A 15550-nucleotide genomic window follows, 5' to 3' on the forward strand; every position below is an offset into this window, starting at 1 on the left:
TTCATCAGATTTAGCATCAAATTTTCCTAAGTTATCCTTACCATTGTTCAATACAAAGCATTTACAACAAAATATTTTTAAATGAGATACATTTGGCTTTCTTCCTTTATACAACTCATAGAGAATTAAGTTTAGTATTGGTCTAATGAGCATCCTATTTAAAACATAGCAAGCAATATTAACTGCATTAGCCCAAAAATATTTTGGTATATTTGATTCATTTAGTAAAGTTCTAGCAAACTCTTCTAAGGATTTGTTTTTCCTTTCAACAACCCCATTTTGTTGGGGAGTTCTAGGAGCAGAAAAGTTATGAGTTATACCATATTCATCACAAAAATTTTCAAAAGACTCATTTTGAAATTCTCCACCATGATCACTTCTCAAAATTTGATTTTCAAATCTTTTCCATTTTTGACTTTTTACGTAAAGGTTTTGAAAACTTTAAAAGCTTCACTTTTCAAGGTTAAAAAGAATGTCCAAGTATACCTAGTGTAGTCATCCAAAATTACAAGTGCATAGTAATTTACACTAAAACTTTTAATTCTAGAAGGACCAAACAAATCCATATGCAATAGTTTTAAAGGTTTTGATGTAGAAATCATGCTTTTATATGTAAAAGAAGATTTTGTTTGCTTTCCTTTTTTACCAGGTGCACGTAGTTTGCCTTTTACAAATTTCAATTTAGGCAAATGAATCACAAGATCTTTTGAAATCAATTTATTCAAATGTTGCATATGAATGTGTGTAGTTCTTTTATGCCATAGCCAAGGATTTTCTTCCTTTGCAACTAAACATGTTATACTATGACTAGATGCACTTTCAATGTCAATCAAATAGATATTGTTATGCCTAACACCTTTTAATGCAATGTTAGATGAATCTTTAAAATAGATAATGCATTTATCACTTGCAAAGGTTACCTTAATACTTTTATCACATAATTGACTTATGCTTAGGAGGTTGTGCTTTAGTCCTTCAACATATAACACATCTTTGATTGTCAATGTACTTCCTCCTCCAATGCCTCCAGTTCCAATGATTCTTCCTTTGTTGTTATCCCCATATGTAACAAACTCTTGCTTCTTTTTCTCAAAACCTATGAACCTTTTCTTGTATTCCGTCATGTGTATGGAGCAACCACTATCAAGGTACCACAATGACTTCTTTGACTTTTAAGGTTCCTACAAAACAAGTTAAGCAAGAATTTAGGTCCCCAATCTCAGCATGGGTCCTTGGGGTTAGTATAATCAATGAAAAATCATTTCATAAGTTTAACCCAAGCATATTTTCCATTTGGTACACCAAAATGCTTAATATTACACTTATTAGAGGTGTGACCATGATTCATACAATAAAAGCAACAAACACTATGCAGTTTGATTTTTACAATTATACCTTATTCAATCCAAACTCTACATGTTATTTTAGTTTGATTTTTCTTATGTTGATGCACATTTTTGTTTTTAAAAGTGTTATTCCTAACATTAACTTTTACATAGGAAGCAGATTTAGTTGCTTTAGCAAGTAAGTTTTCAAGAATATCTATATCAAACATATGACTCTTACAAGACAAGCATTCAACATGATTTACAACAACATAAGACTCCTTCAATTCTAGATTATTGATTTTATTTCTTAGAATTACTTCTTCATCTAATGCCTTTTCATACTTGAGTTGTAATTCATAAAATTCACCTTTTAATTTTTCATGTGTAGCATCCAATATTTCAGAGTCATTCAACAGTTCAAGAAAGGTTTTTTACAAGTCAATTTCACTAGTTTCAAAGCTAGAACAACTTACTTGGCTTTCAATGTTATCAAGATCAGCCACTAGACACAAATTGGCTTCCTCATCTGAGTCGCTTGAACTGGAAGAGCTAGAGTCATTTTCCTCCTAAGCAATATATGCTTTATTCTTCTTTGGAAATCTCTTTTCTTCACTTGTTTTGTTTTTGGGACATTCTGCCTTGACATGTCCTCTTTCTCCACATCCATAAAACTTGATGCTAGACGACGATCTTTGATTGTCCTTCTTTTCACCTCTGAATTTGTCTTTACCCTTTGCTCTCATGAACTTAGCAAATCTCTTTATCATGAGACTCATATGTTCATCATCATCATAATCATCATCTTCCCTCTTCGAGCTTTTTCCTTTGGAGACTTTGATTTTGAAGGCCAAGGTTTTCTTCTGTAGTCAATCTGTTGAGCTCAAGCTCATGTTCGCGGAGCTTTCCAAATAGAATAACCATGAACATTTGGGATAGGTTTTGAGATTTTGAGATGGTGGTCACCTTGGCTTGCCAAGATCCGTCCAAAGACTTTAAGATTTTAACATTCAATTTATCAATATCAAATGTCTTACCCAATCCTGTGGGATGGTTGACGATGTGGGTGAAACGCTTTTGCACGTTTACTACTGTTTCTTCAGGTTGCATTCTGAACATTTTGTATTCCTGGATTAATGTGTTCTTTCTAGCTCATTTCACGTCATCTGTACCTTCATGAGTGACTCAAAGAACTTCCCACATTTCCTATGTTGTCTTACAAACTGAAATTCTATAGAACTCATCAAGCACAACAACAGAAGATATTATATTGCGAGCTTTAATATCAAACTGAACTCTTCTATTTTTCTCTACAATCCAATTTAAATAAGGTTTTTCTTGCTCAACACCATCAACAATTCTCATCGGAATAAAAGGACAATTTTCAATTGCTTCCCAAATGCCTCTGTCAACAAACCCCATAAAGATTTGCATTCTGACTTTCTAGAAAGCATAATTGTCACTGATAAAAAGTGGTGGTCTATTGATGGAAGTGCCCTCAACATAAACTTGGTTATGACTAGCCATTTTCGTAAAATTTGAAAAACTATCAAAGTAAGCTCTTATACCAATTGTTAAAATTGGTATCGCGTAGTGAAACGTTTAGAGAGCGTGAAAACGATCAGTAACCAAGAGGGGATGGGTGAATTGGGAGGGGTGAATTGGTTCTTTTAAAAAATATAATTTTCTTTCGCAACTTTTATCGAACAGTTTATAAGCATAAAGTATATGGATATAGAAAATCACACAAATGGATTTTTATCTTGGTTCGAATCAACAGATTTTACGTCTAGTCGTTAATCATATAAATAGTGATTAACCTTTTCACTATAATTTAGTTTCAGATTACAAACAAAGTAATACAAAGATTAGAAACAGAAAACACCTTCCTTCGACACACGATGGAAAGAAAACCAACTCAATCAACTTGAAGAGAATCGCTTGGACCTTATACACACTAAACACAAGCTTCTCCTTTTCAAAATACTTGATTGAACTTACTTAAACTCAAAGAACTTCCTCATAACTTTTCTGTGCTCTCAAGTAGTTTAGTTTTCCTATTAAAGGTTTAAGAAATGTGTATATATAGGCCAAGGGTCAGAAAAATGAAAAGTCTGCTCTCAACTGCTTGTGATAATCAATTACCATAAGTGATAATTGATTATTGGAGGTAGTTGTAGGGTTTTAGAAAACGTGATAATCGATTATTCTTAGTAATACTCGATTATTGTCGAACCCTGAACAATATCAAAATTATCAGTGATAATTGATTATTGTCGTGAGTAACTCTTTTTTGTTTGAGCTTGTGATAATTGATTATCCTCTTAAATAATTGATTATTACTGTAAAGAATCACTAGTTATGAAACTTTTAAGTGGTTTACAAATGCATAAAGGTTCTTATACACAGATTTTTATAATAAATGTTCTTAACATTCATAATATAGATTTTTCAAGTCTTCAAAAATATCGTCATCAAAATTACTTCAAGACATCAATGTTTATCATTGTAACACTATTTTTTAAAAAACTAATTTTGCATTAATAAGCAAACAACTTTGGATTATTTTTATCTTACTAATTTTTAGCTATATAGGGAAACATGAATGTGATATACAACAATCATTGAAATTTACTAAAACTATTAAAAACTGCAAAAATTACTTAAACAATACAAAACTACAAAAATAAAAATTGTTTGTGAAGAGTCCTAAGAGAAAACAATATACATGCTACATGTTCGATGAAATGTCACAATGAACTAAAACAGTGAATTATGCATGTATGAATGATGGAGCACTTCTAAGTTCCTAAAACTATCTAAAATATGAATTTGGAACTCATTGAAAACTCAAAGTGCTCAAAATCACAGTCTAAAACCACTTTTACAGATTTGGCAACAAAGTTCAGTTTTGACAGCATATGCACTTCACGATTTAAACTCTCAACTCCTTTGCCTTTACAATTATGACTTAAATACAAAGCTCACAACACAAAAGTCCTTATATAATCTCATGATTTCAGTTCTACACTAAAGTTGTCTCAACCTCTAATGACTTTAGTATATTAAAGAAAAACAATTGAAGCTATTTCAAGATGACATGGCTTTGCTTAAAAAAAATTAATCCAACGTATTAACCTTAATCAAAATCATGTGATTGTGCAATGACTTTTACTACAACACCAAAGTCTTGTCTATTTAAAACAACATTAACTCGATTATAATAAAGTTGTGGTACTCGTATTGATATTGTGCCACATTTGTACAAATTGGTAATTTTCTTAAAGTAAATTCAAAGTTGAACTGCACCACATTGGACAGTGAACAGTAAAAATGTCTTGGGAAGCTAATGTCCAGAGGTCCATTTGGGGGAAAACTTAAAAAAGAAAATTATTTATATACAAAATACAATATTTGATGCCATCATGGCCGTCAAAGTGAAATTGTTCTTAAACACTTTGTATTTCCCTCCATTGCTTCAGCTTAGAACGCAGCCATTCCCGCCACCCCCGAATTTCTCCCAAACAAACAAAAACCCTACCAACGAGTTTTCCTTTTCCCCAAAATTCGAACCAAACCAGAACCCTAAACAATGTGTTCATGGCAAATCCTCTCCCACTCTCCAAACAATTTCCACTGGCAAATCACCGAACACGTTTCCCATGCTTCTCCCACTCCCCTCCCCTCTCCCATTCCCCTCCCTTCCATGGCCGATCTTCTTCTCCAAGGTTCCAATTCTCAATTCAATCCAACATTTTCAATTTTCTTTTTCCTTTTCTTTTTGACATTAATAATTTTCTTCCATCGATTCTTTTTTCGCAGGCTCACCGGCCCTGCTTCCTTCCCACGACGCCGGTGCGCGAGGTATTTGCTATGCCTGTACAATCTAAACCAGTGAATATATTAATTATTCAACAAAAAATGTTGTTCTTTTTATTTTTAAGCGGGTAGATGAGCGTCTTGGTTCTGAATGTGTAGACTGGTATCAATGATTTAATCATTCAAACAACCCTGATTTTGTGTCTGAAAATATAAAAAGTGCAACACATTCAAGCATCATAATGGTTATGCCTCTTGTTTTTAGTATATTAAACCCTGATTGCTAAATTGCAGGTGAAGAGCGTGCAATAGATGAAACTCTCAGCTTCTCGAATTCGCTTTTTACGACAGGCTCTGGGAAAAAAGTTACCATATCTTCTAGAGGTCTGGTTAGAGCAAAGACATTGCTGGATACCATTGATATTAATATCCAAAGTACAAGTAAATTGTTTGCATTTGGCGAAACAGCCGGAAAGGAACAACTACAAGTATATGAAGAATCACCTGAATCGAAGCTGCATACAGTTATCAACAGTCCTTCTGTTGGGGTTCTTCATGCATTAGATAATGGTTTTGAGGAAAGGAATTCATTCAAGCAAGCTCCGATTAAATTTCGCACTGCAGGTGGAAGATCTATATCCATTTCGAGTGGCGCGCTGCGGCGAGCTCGGAGCCTTCTCGGTGATTCGGATGTGGGGGATTTGTTTGAAGGAGGGGATGCCGGCGATTCAGTCTTCTCATTTCCTTTGAAGCGACAAACTGACGCAGCTGCTCCTAGTGATTATAGTACTCCTGTGGTTCACGGGATGACATCAGATAGCAATTTTAAGACGAAGAGTTTTACTTTCCCCATGAAGTCTTCTAGGCAAAGAGGATTGCCAACCAAGTTTCCTTGTGAAGGTGATGGGATTAACTTGACCAAGAAGTTTGATGCTGTTGGGGAAGAGAGTGATTGCGGCAGGAAAAGTACAGATGCTTGTGGACAGAAGTCTTTGTATGGCAGGAGCCAAACACCAAATTCACTAGTATATGATTCTTCATTGAATTGTTTTTCTTCAAAAGTAGATACACTGGGTGGGGCAACACGAAGGGCATTGGCTGATCTTTCAAATACCATTAACACGGATACAGCAAACAATAGGCAAGCTGCTAGTGGAAAACGGAGACTAGGGTTGTCTGTAACTGTTTCTCCCTTTAAAAAGCCACGCAGTTCCAACTCTCCTGCTCCTTTAGAGGAGGATGTTGGAAAATCTCCTCATGGTAAACATAGGCTAATAATCTTTAGTGAATTTCTTCAATTTTTGTGAGTTGCTATAGCTATTTCTGGTATTTGATCTTCAGATTTGTCTCAATTGTCCTCTGATATCTCGGAATGCAAAGGAGAGGTTTCTACCCGATATCCATTTCACTATCCAAGGGTGTACATCAAGGATTATTTTGTTGGGCGTCCAATGGAAAAGAGAGCGGTGAGTGTAATCTTTATATTTCTGCTAGGACTTAATGATCTTGGCACTTGCAACACTTTATGCACTGAATGAATTTTATTTTCAGTGTTTTCCCAACCTGAGTAGACAGGTGACATCAGTTAATGCGGAAAAGTACGTGTTTCATAAAGGATCTGGTGATAATGGTATAGGAGCAGAGGCTTTTGTTCATCTATTGGCTCTCCATGGAGCTTCCATGCATTTTGCAACTAAAGAGTAAATTGCTTCTACCCTGAACTTTTTGCAACTAAGGTTACGTCAGTTAGCTATTGTATTGAATTTTGCCAGAAGGTTACTGCAAGTTAGTATATTCAATTGTTATCTGGATGGCATGGAAATACATTATCGAGTTTTAAAGGTCTTTCGTGGTTAAATTTTATTATGTAGGGGAGTTTGGTACATAAGGTTTTATTTCTGTTTTTCAAAGGTAGTGTTACTCAAACAATCCTTTCATCTTAGTTTTACACTTCCATTGCACATTGCTAGGTGGGTCACAAATCATTACAAGTGGATTGTCTGGAAATTGGCATGCTATGAGAGATACTACCCAGCTAGTTCAGCTGGAAATTTTTTGACTGTATCGAATGTGCTTGAGGAACTGAAGTACAGGCACGTGACTGCTCTAAAGCAACATACTTTGAGTTTATAAAATCGATAGAACTTATGATGATATTTGGTTTGTAGATATGAAAGAGAAGTGAATCATGGCCACCGGTCTACCATCAAGAAAATTCTCGAAGGGGATGCATTGTCTTCATCAATGATGATTCTATGCATTTCAAGTATTCACTCTAGTTATATAGAAGAAAGTGGGACTTGTTTTGACACAAAATCTGGGGCTCAGAAAACAAAAGCAGTGAAAATTGAACTAACTGATGGATGGTGTGAATGTCAGCTCCTTCACTGTCTGATTGCAATATATATATATATATATATATATATATGAAGGTCCCTGAGATACATAGTGATTTTCCCTTGCAGGTATTCAATGAATGCTATTTTAGATGTTCCATTGTCAAAGCAACAAGCTGCTGGAAGATTGTTCGTCGGACAGAAGCTCCGAGTAATGTGTTGTCTGTATTTGCTGTTTATCTTACCTTCCTTGATTATGCCACTTTGATAATGTTGAATTCTGTTTACATATATGCAGCTCTCAGGAGCAGGATTATGCGGCTGGAATGGGCCAGTTTCACCCCTTGAGGTTTTTTACAGCTTAGGAATATAATTGAGTAATAAATGTGTATCCTGTCAGATGTTTTATGAAGAATCTGTTCTAATTTCAGGTGTCATCAACAGTTAGTTTATTGCTGCACATAAATGGAACGTATAGAGCTCACTGGGCAGAACGGTTAGGATTCTGTAAGCATCTTTTATTATGTTGATGTTAATGTTGTCAATTTTGCAGAAAATTTTTATTTTTTTAAGCTGATTGGCAGGTAAGGTTGCCGGTCCTCCTTTGGCTTTTAAATGCATAAAAGGAAATGGTGGTCTAATACCGCAAACGTTGGCTGGAATTACTCGCATATATCCCATTCTTTACAAGGAAAGGTAACATCTAATGAAGTATGTCCTAAAATTTCACTTGAAATATTCACAGTAAATTACTTTTCAAAAATGTACTCTAATTATGTAATTTAAAATGTATTCTTTGGAAGCATGTCCTACAATATCACTTGAAATATGTGCAGTAAATTGGATTTTCAGATATGTACTTTAATAATGTAATGAAAAATGTTGATAATTGTTTTACTCATTAGGTTAAGCAGTGGACGGTCTGTTGTCATGTCAGAGAAGATGGAGAATAAAATGACAGAGTTGTACAATCAGAGGTAACTTCTTAGACTATCCATCTATATCTATTTTTATTTGTAAGAAACACAGTAGCAGAGCCTCACAGGGAGAATATTTACAATCACAATAACTGAAATTATTCTTATACTGCCTAAGTTATTAACAGGAAAAACCTCTTTCATGTAAAATCCCTTCTCAGCAACTAACTTGCTGAACATGCCTGCAGACTCCAATTACTCTTTTTTCTAGTGTGTTCTTTTTCTCCCTCCTCACACAACATTTCAGCTCCTTTAGCCTACTGTCAATTGGCCTTGTGCGTCTGGTCAATATCTTAAATTCTTAATATTCATCCTGTTATAATCCTGTAAATATAGTAGCGTTGGATATTAAGATTAATTATTAGGTTGGTTCCGTATTTATGTTATTTTCCTAAAAGGGGGTAATTGAATATTATGATAATATGTCCTCAATATTTTGTAGTTATGGTTTTCTCTTATAAATTCTATAAAAGGAAAAGAGTTATATGGATGTTGTTTCAAATGCAGACCCCACTGTATGTATTTACCAATTTACAAAATCAAATACTATAAATTCTTACATAACAATCAAGAATCAATGATCATTCTTTCTTAGAATCTGTAATGTAACAAGTAATGACTAACAAATCTACAATAGTTAATTACTAATTACATTATAACATTCTCTCTCAAGTGGGAACATATGTTATGTGCACCAATATTGTTGCTAAGGTGCTTAACCCGAGGGCCTCTAGGGACTTGGTGGACGTATCAACCAACTGGTCATTGTTGAAGTGTACTAGAGACCGGGTTTGGTTCTTTCATGGAAGACTGGGTTTATGTAATGTGAAGTGCAACTTGATTGTTACCAAAAAATAAGCTGCTTTCCATGGATGTCCCCAAATTTTAGCTGTTGTAGTTGTAACACCCCAAAACTAGTGTCACATCTCCCCTAAAACGTAACCAGTTAATCGTCTACTAAAATGTTGTTCAACAAATCGTCTACTAAAATGTTGTTCAACAAATCGTCTACTAAAATGTTGTTCAACAAATCGTCTAACTAGGAGTTACAATGTATCGTCTAACAATTGTATTTTAGATCATCACACAGAAAATTTAACATACACATATAATACTTTTTCTTTCCTCTAATCATATTAAAATTAAATTTTTTCCATAAGAGAAACATTTACAAACTATACAAAGGTTTTCCTCAGAATTAAAACATCAATTACATATGTATACAAAAACTTTTGTATAGTAGGGTAACCACTGCTCTAGCCTACCGCTACACATCTTTGTCACTTGCTATATCATTTGCTAGTATGCAACAACACGGTCATAGCAGAAAACACCACAAAAACACTAATAAAAACACCAATAAAAGGGTAAGCTAACTTTAAAAGTAACATGTATATGTATATCAGCTCAAAAAATTACATATTCATATCATCTAGCAAGCACACATATTACCATGCATACATGTAAACCCTCATATCATGCATTTACTCCAAGAATTTGACTCATTGTCGAACAATTAAGAGTATGGATATTGAAATAGAGATTATGCACTTGTCAAAATGACATCTCGGATTAGACTTTGTGGGTAATGACTTTCGCATAAGTGTCTCCCCACCCATTGTCATATGACAAGGTAATCTCTTCAATTCGATTGAAGACATGACCTAGGTGTAGATACAATTGCCTCCTCTTCAAACCATGTAGAAACCTCCTTCGACTCTAACAACTTAACTATCTTTCTTTACTTGATGCTAGATAACTAGCAGAGTTAGAATAAGCTCCACTCTGTCTCCATCCCATACTCTTTCAACACACTACTACATAGTCATTCCCTCCCTGGGAACACTATCTTGCACATACATCATATGCAATCATATCATTTAATCAACAAAGTAGATTTGAACCACCATCCATGCTCTGCAACAACTTATCATACATATAGATGATTCATATATACATACAAACATTGAATCACCACTTGTGATTCCTTTGGGTCACGTACCTAAACTTCTCCCATAATTTCCAGCCTTAGCCTTGACACTACTAGCCACTCATATATATATATATATATATATATATATATATATATATATATATATATATATATCCACAACAGATTTAGGCCTCTAGTCATTGCTTTACTTAGCCCTTTCAACTCCCTTTATCTTCAACATTCAAAGCAGAGTTTCAAGCAAAAGAGAATGGCACCAAGTTCTCAAACAAAGTCTAAAATTGTCAACAAAGAGGGTATGATTGCACCAAGTTCTCAGACAAAGTCCAAAACTATCATCAGAGAGAGTATCATCTAGCATATACCATCCTCATTGTATGATTCATACACTCCTAAACCTTTGAGTTCTCTTGAAAAACATTTCATTCTTAAAACTGATAACACTCCTTAAGTGATTCACACCCCTAGAAAACACCTCAAACAGACTTCTTCAACAACAAAATTCACTGTATGAGATATTTCCTAATGCCTTAAACATTCACGGTAAAATATGTCTTCACCCATGGGTTGAAGAATCACCCAATGAAACCAATATCAAGCAAGTATCTCGTCTGACCATTGATTTGCCCAGTGTAAATAATCGTTTGATGAGTACTTCATCAAGCAAATACCTCACTTGACTATTTTTGGCCCAGCAATCGTTTTACTCACTCTTAACTAATTTGTGTATCAATTTGACATTATTGACTGACAAAATACCTTAGCCAAGTAATCTCAAACTATCACACTTACCCCACTGTTTTGGACTTGTCTACGTCATTTTGGTTATTCTTAAATACACCAATTAACTCCATTGTTGTACTTAAGAACATCACAATCTAGTATTTCCCTCAAAACCCTCCATCACAATAGGTTTTGATTGAAACCACCCAGAGCACACCTCTGTCACCACTGATCAACAAGAAATAATATCACACTATGATATTCAAGCATACAACAACGTGCATTATCACCAATGCATCATAACAAATATGAACACAATCATTCAAATGACAGGAAGTCTCATATCATCACACCACACATAAATCATTCTCAAATGACAAAAAGACAACATTAGCTTCCCTTATTTGGTCTAGATTGCTTCTATGTGTTTAACACAACTAGCCACTAGCACAATACTCCACTGTTCACTCTACATAGAGAAAACATTCATATCAGGGATCTAAACACACCAATAAGACCTCTTACATGCAGAGACTCGTTCTAACCCCAAGAAAACAACATGCAAGCATGATCCACCCACATGCAAGCATCAGACAAAGCTAACTAAGCAGAAAAGTTGACTTACCCTTGATCAACTTCTAATTGGTTTTGTAGAAATCTCTTCTCACAATGAACACAAAATTGCTGTTTGATCTCAAATCAAAATGAGTAGATCACCACAACTTTTGGAGAGAAGCAAGAGAGACACAAAGAGATTAGGATTTTAGAGAGATGCAAAACGCTTAAAAATGTAACTCGTGACTATTTTTTCTTCCTTCAATTAGGTTAAGCTAGAATTTTTGAAACACAATTAAGTTACATGTATTAAGCACTTTAACCTCCTCACAAACACTTGTCTAGTGTTTTTGACTCGCAACACTTGTCTAGTGTTTTTGACTCGCAACTCCATTATCACATACACATATGTCAGCAAAAACACATTCGCTCCCACTTTCATGCATCACCTGCTTAGTGTGACAACTTAGTGTGACAACTTAGCGTGACAACATAGCACATACAAATCCTATTGTCTGATCAGTGTAAAATGCACCTATTGTCTTCTCTATATATTTTACACATTGTCTACCCTGATCAAAGTACACTTATTGTTTGACCCATGCAATTTACACTATTGTCTAACTCTATCTACTACACTTGATCTCATATCGTCTACTTGTTTGTTTGGTTCACCCACATTTACCTTGTCTAGCCTTTGTAACATCGCATTGTCTACCCTATGCATGTGCACATGTTTACTATGTGTAATTGCACCTAGCACATATTGTTATCTTTTTGGGTCTTTCAATGGCTCTCTAACTCAGAAGAAGCTTGATATTGGGATCTATAGTAGTATCACAAGGGTGACAATCAAGCATGCCAATGTCTGGTGCATTCTTATGTTGATTAATAACAATGCTAGAAGAAGATTGGGAAAGTTCAATGCCTAAAACATATTTGAGAGGACCTAGATCTTTGGTATGAAATTGCTGTGAAATGTGCTCTTTGAGGAGCTGAATCCTAGTCTCATCATCACTAGTGATGACATTGTCAGCAACATACGAAAGTTTGCACAAGGTGGTAGTGAATAAGTTTACTATGTCAGCTCATTTCTAGCTTTGGCTCATCCGGGGAGCTTGTTGAAATAAATTTAAAATAGTTTATGGACATATAAGCTTTCCTTAATACTTGCATAAGTGCTCATGTCATAAAGATAAGTCCAAATAAGCTATAAATAAGCACATCTAAAAGATCCCTCTATGGAATATTTTTTCCTTCTGTTTACCTCATGATATGGGAATTAGTTATTTACGGTGGATAAGTCATGAAGCAACTGGACTTCTATTAACTAAATAGGAGAAAAGGGTTTCGTTAATTGCTATTGAACTGTTCATATGCATTGATTCAGAAATATTAAACAAGAATTATGATAGTTTGATGGCTACAGATGCACTTTATGGTCAACAGGACCCAACTTAACTATCTTAATATTTCAAAGAAATAAATTTTTTGTTGCCTCAGTAAATTTCAATTTGTTTAGCTTCACAATGGAGTTCATAAAAATAAAATAAAGCAGGAAATTTTGTATCATGATCCTAAAGTTGTGTGAATTGGGAAGCCATAAAAGATATAAGGTGCTTACTATACTAATGCAATTGTTAATTTTACAGCCATAATTGAATTTTGTTTTTGTGCAATAACTGGTCACCTATGTGGACAGACGCTCTGCTGTTGTAGATGGCATCATTTCTGAGTATCAGAAGGAAAGTTCGTACATTAATTATGACAGTGATAGCGAAGGTGCTAAGATTTATAACATGCTCGAGACAGCGGAAGAACCTGAATTCCTAATGGCAGATATGAGTGCAGAGCAGCTTAGTTCTTTTGCTGCGTATAAGGCCAAACTAAATGTAAGGTTATGTTTCCTATCTTCCTAGAAGTCTATACGCAGAGAGATATTTAGGATTTCATCTGTCTTCAGGCAATCAGACAGTCAGAAAAGGAAAAATCAATAGAAAAAGCTTTGAAAGATGCTGGCTTGGGACATAGAGAAGTCACGCCATTTATGAAGTTACGAGTAGTTGGATTAACTTATAAAACTCGACAAGACAAACCTAAAGAAGGCATAGTAACAATCTGGAATCCCACTGAGAAGCAGGTAAGGTTGGTGAGCAAAATTGCAAGGATTAGCCGTATCTTCATTGTCTTGATAGTTAGTCAATAATTTTGTGGTTTTAGCTTTGCATGCCTAGCTATTGTTGATACTTTTCCTTTCTATTAGTCTATTACCTTATTGTAACTACTATTTTGTGGAGGTAAATTGATTTCACACTATTTTGTGTAACTTATTTACAGCGTCTGGAGTTGGTGGAAGGAGGAGCATATTCCATTGCAGGACTCATGCCATCAAGTTCTGTTTTTGATATCCTTCACTTGCATGCTAGAGGGTCTAGTACCAAATGGTGGCCTTTATCTTCTAATGCAAGAGAACAGTTTAGGTATCTAACAATCATAACAAGGAGAGAAAAAATAATTTTTGCTTGGCTATATTCTGGGTAGGTCACGTTCTGAATCCTTATTTTTTTCATTTGTAGGCCATTTTTTCGTGGTAGAAAATCGACCCCGTTATCAAGTTTGGGTGACATCCCTGTTTCCAAGTATGTTGATGCTCTAGTCTGTTTACATGTATTTTCAGTTGTCTGATTAAGAACATATAGCACGCTAATATTTGATGTTGTCTTGTAATTATTTACACAGCGAGTTTGACATTGCTGCATATATTGTGCATGTGGGAGGAGTTTATACATCAAATCAGCATCAGAAGCAATGGGTTTTTGTGACGGATGGATCCATCATGAATGGTTTACAGTCAGAAAAGTTAATCAACTCCTTGCTTGCTATCTGCTTTTGCTCTCCGTTGATTGATCATGATTCATCATTTCCATTAATCAGCTGCAACCTTGCAGGATCTACGGTATTTACAATGCATTATCTTATTAGTGTCGTTTTTTATTTTATCTTTATGCATATGGTTAGTATTTATTTCCACTAATTATCTTTAAACTCGTTACTAATATCACTTTAGCTTTTATAACAACAGAAATATGTTATCTCATTATTCTGGGCATATTGTTGCATTTTAACATATAGGTTCAGATAAGGTTTTAGTGAACCAACAACTTTTACCACAAATAGAATGCCAACGTCACATGTTCAAGTTGTCTAGTTTGCAAACGTTTTATGTTGGATGAAGTTGTATCTTGATTACATGCAGGTTGGTTTTTGTAATCTTATAAAAAAGGAAAAGGACCATACAAACAACATCTGGGTTGCCGATGCTAACGAAAACTCTGCTTATTATTTGAATTTTGATTCCTCAAACTGTTCTCACCTCAGAAATGCTGCCAGCTCCATCAGAAGATGGGCAGACAATTCTAGTTTGGTATGATTCATGGAACCCTACCATATCCAAATTTGTTTATACAATACAATGACACTTTTGTCTTTTCTGCAGATAATAGAGAAACTGAAGGAAAAGGTGTTGTATGTGGTTGGTGATGATTGTAAAGCATAGGGAAAACAACAAATGTTCCTATTTTGCTCTATTGTCTGACATTCACATCACGTAGTTAAAGGTTAACCTGATCTTTTAGTTTCTTTTCTTACCAATTATGATTATGTTTTGTAATTAAAATTAAAATAATCCTAGAATGAGTAAATTTTTTCAAACTATACACTCTTTGATGTAGGATGGACTAAATAAGGAAAGTGTTAAATACTATGTGGAGATAGAATTTGAGGGAGAATAAAATCTAAACATGAAAATGTGAAGTAAGAACCAATAATATACATGTTAGTATTTGAATATGTAATTTAATTCAG

General features: G+C 34.6%; 1 protein-coding gene across 2 annotated transcripts; it reads left to right on the top strand.

Moving 5' to 3' along the window:
- The first annotated feature begins 4752 nt into the window (after window positions 1-4752).
- LOC124838166 (protein BREAST CANCER SUSCEPTIBILITY 2 homolog B-like) lies at window positions 4753-15400 on the top strand. Of its 2 annotated transcripts, XM_047313694.2 has the most exons (19): window positions 4756-5053; window positions 5148-5189; window positions 5439-6404; window positions 6486-6610; window positions 6696-6844; window positions 7115-7237; window positions 7313-7510; window positions 7610-7691; window positions 7779-7829; window positions 7912-7987; window positions 8065-8176; window positions 8386-8457; window positions 13389-13578; window positions 13650-13826; window positions 14024-14166; window positions 14263-14325; window positions 14426-14642; window positions 14943-15110; window positions 15183-15400. In XM_047313694.2, exons 1-19 carry the CDS (start codon window positions 4918-4920, stop codon window positions 15240-15242), a joined length of 3150 nt encoding a protein of 1049 aa, XP_047169650.1. In that variant the 5' UTR covers window positions 4756-4917; the 3' UTR covers window positions 15243-15400. The 2 variants fall into 2 exon arrangements, with proteins under 2 accessions (XP_047169666.1, XP_047169650.1); XM_047313710.2 differs by lacking the exons at window positions 14943-15110; window positions 15183-15400 and having other exon boundaries at window positions 4753-5053; window positions 13650-13831; window positions 14426-14638.
- The last annotated feature ends 150 nt before the right edge of the window (window positions 15401-15550 follow it).

The sequence above is a fragment of the Vigna umbellata genome, chromosome 7, assembly GCF_029865625.1.
Source record: "Vigna umbellata cultivar VRB3 chromosome 7, Vumbellata_1.0, whole genome shotgun sequence".
Classification (NCBI taxonomy): domain Eukaryota; kingdom Viridiplantae; phylum Streptophyta; class Magnoliopsida; order Fabales; family Fabaceae; genus Vigna; species Vigna umbellata.

Excerpts from the sequence above, each read along its gene's own strand:
- LOC124838166 (XM_047313694.2), top strand. The coding sequence starts at position 4,918 with ATGTGTTCATGGCAAATCCTCTCCCACTCTCCAAACAATTTCCACTGG. Across the intron at positions 14,643-14,942 it reads GCAACCTTGCAGGATCTACG|GTTGGTTTTTGTAATCTTAT; the intron begins GTATTTACAATG and ends GATTACATGCAG. Across the intron at positions 15,111-15,182 it reads GGGCAGACAATTCTAGTTTG|ATAATAGAGAAACTGAAGGA; the intron begins GTATGATTCATG and ends TCTTTTCTGCAG.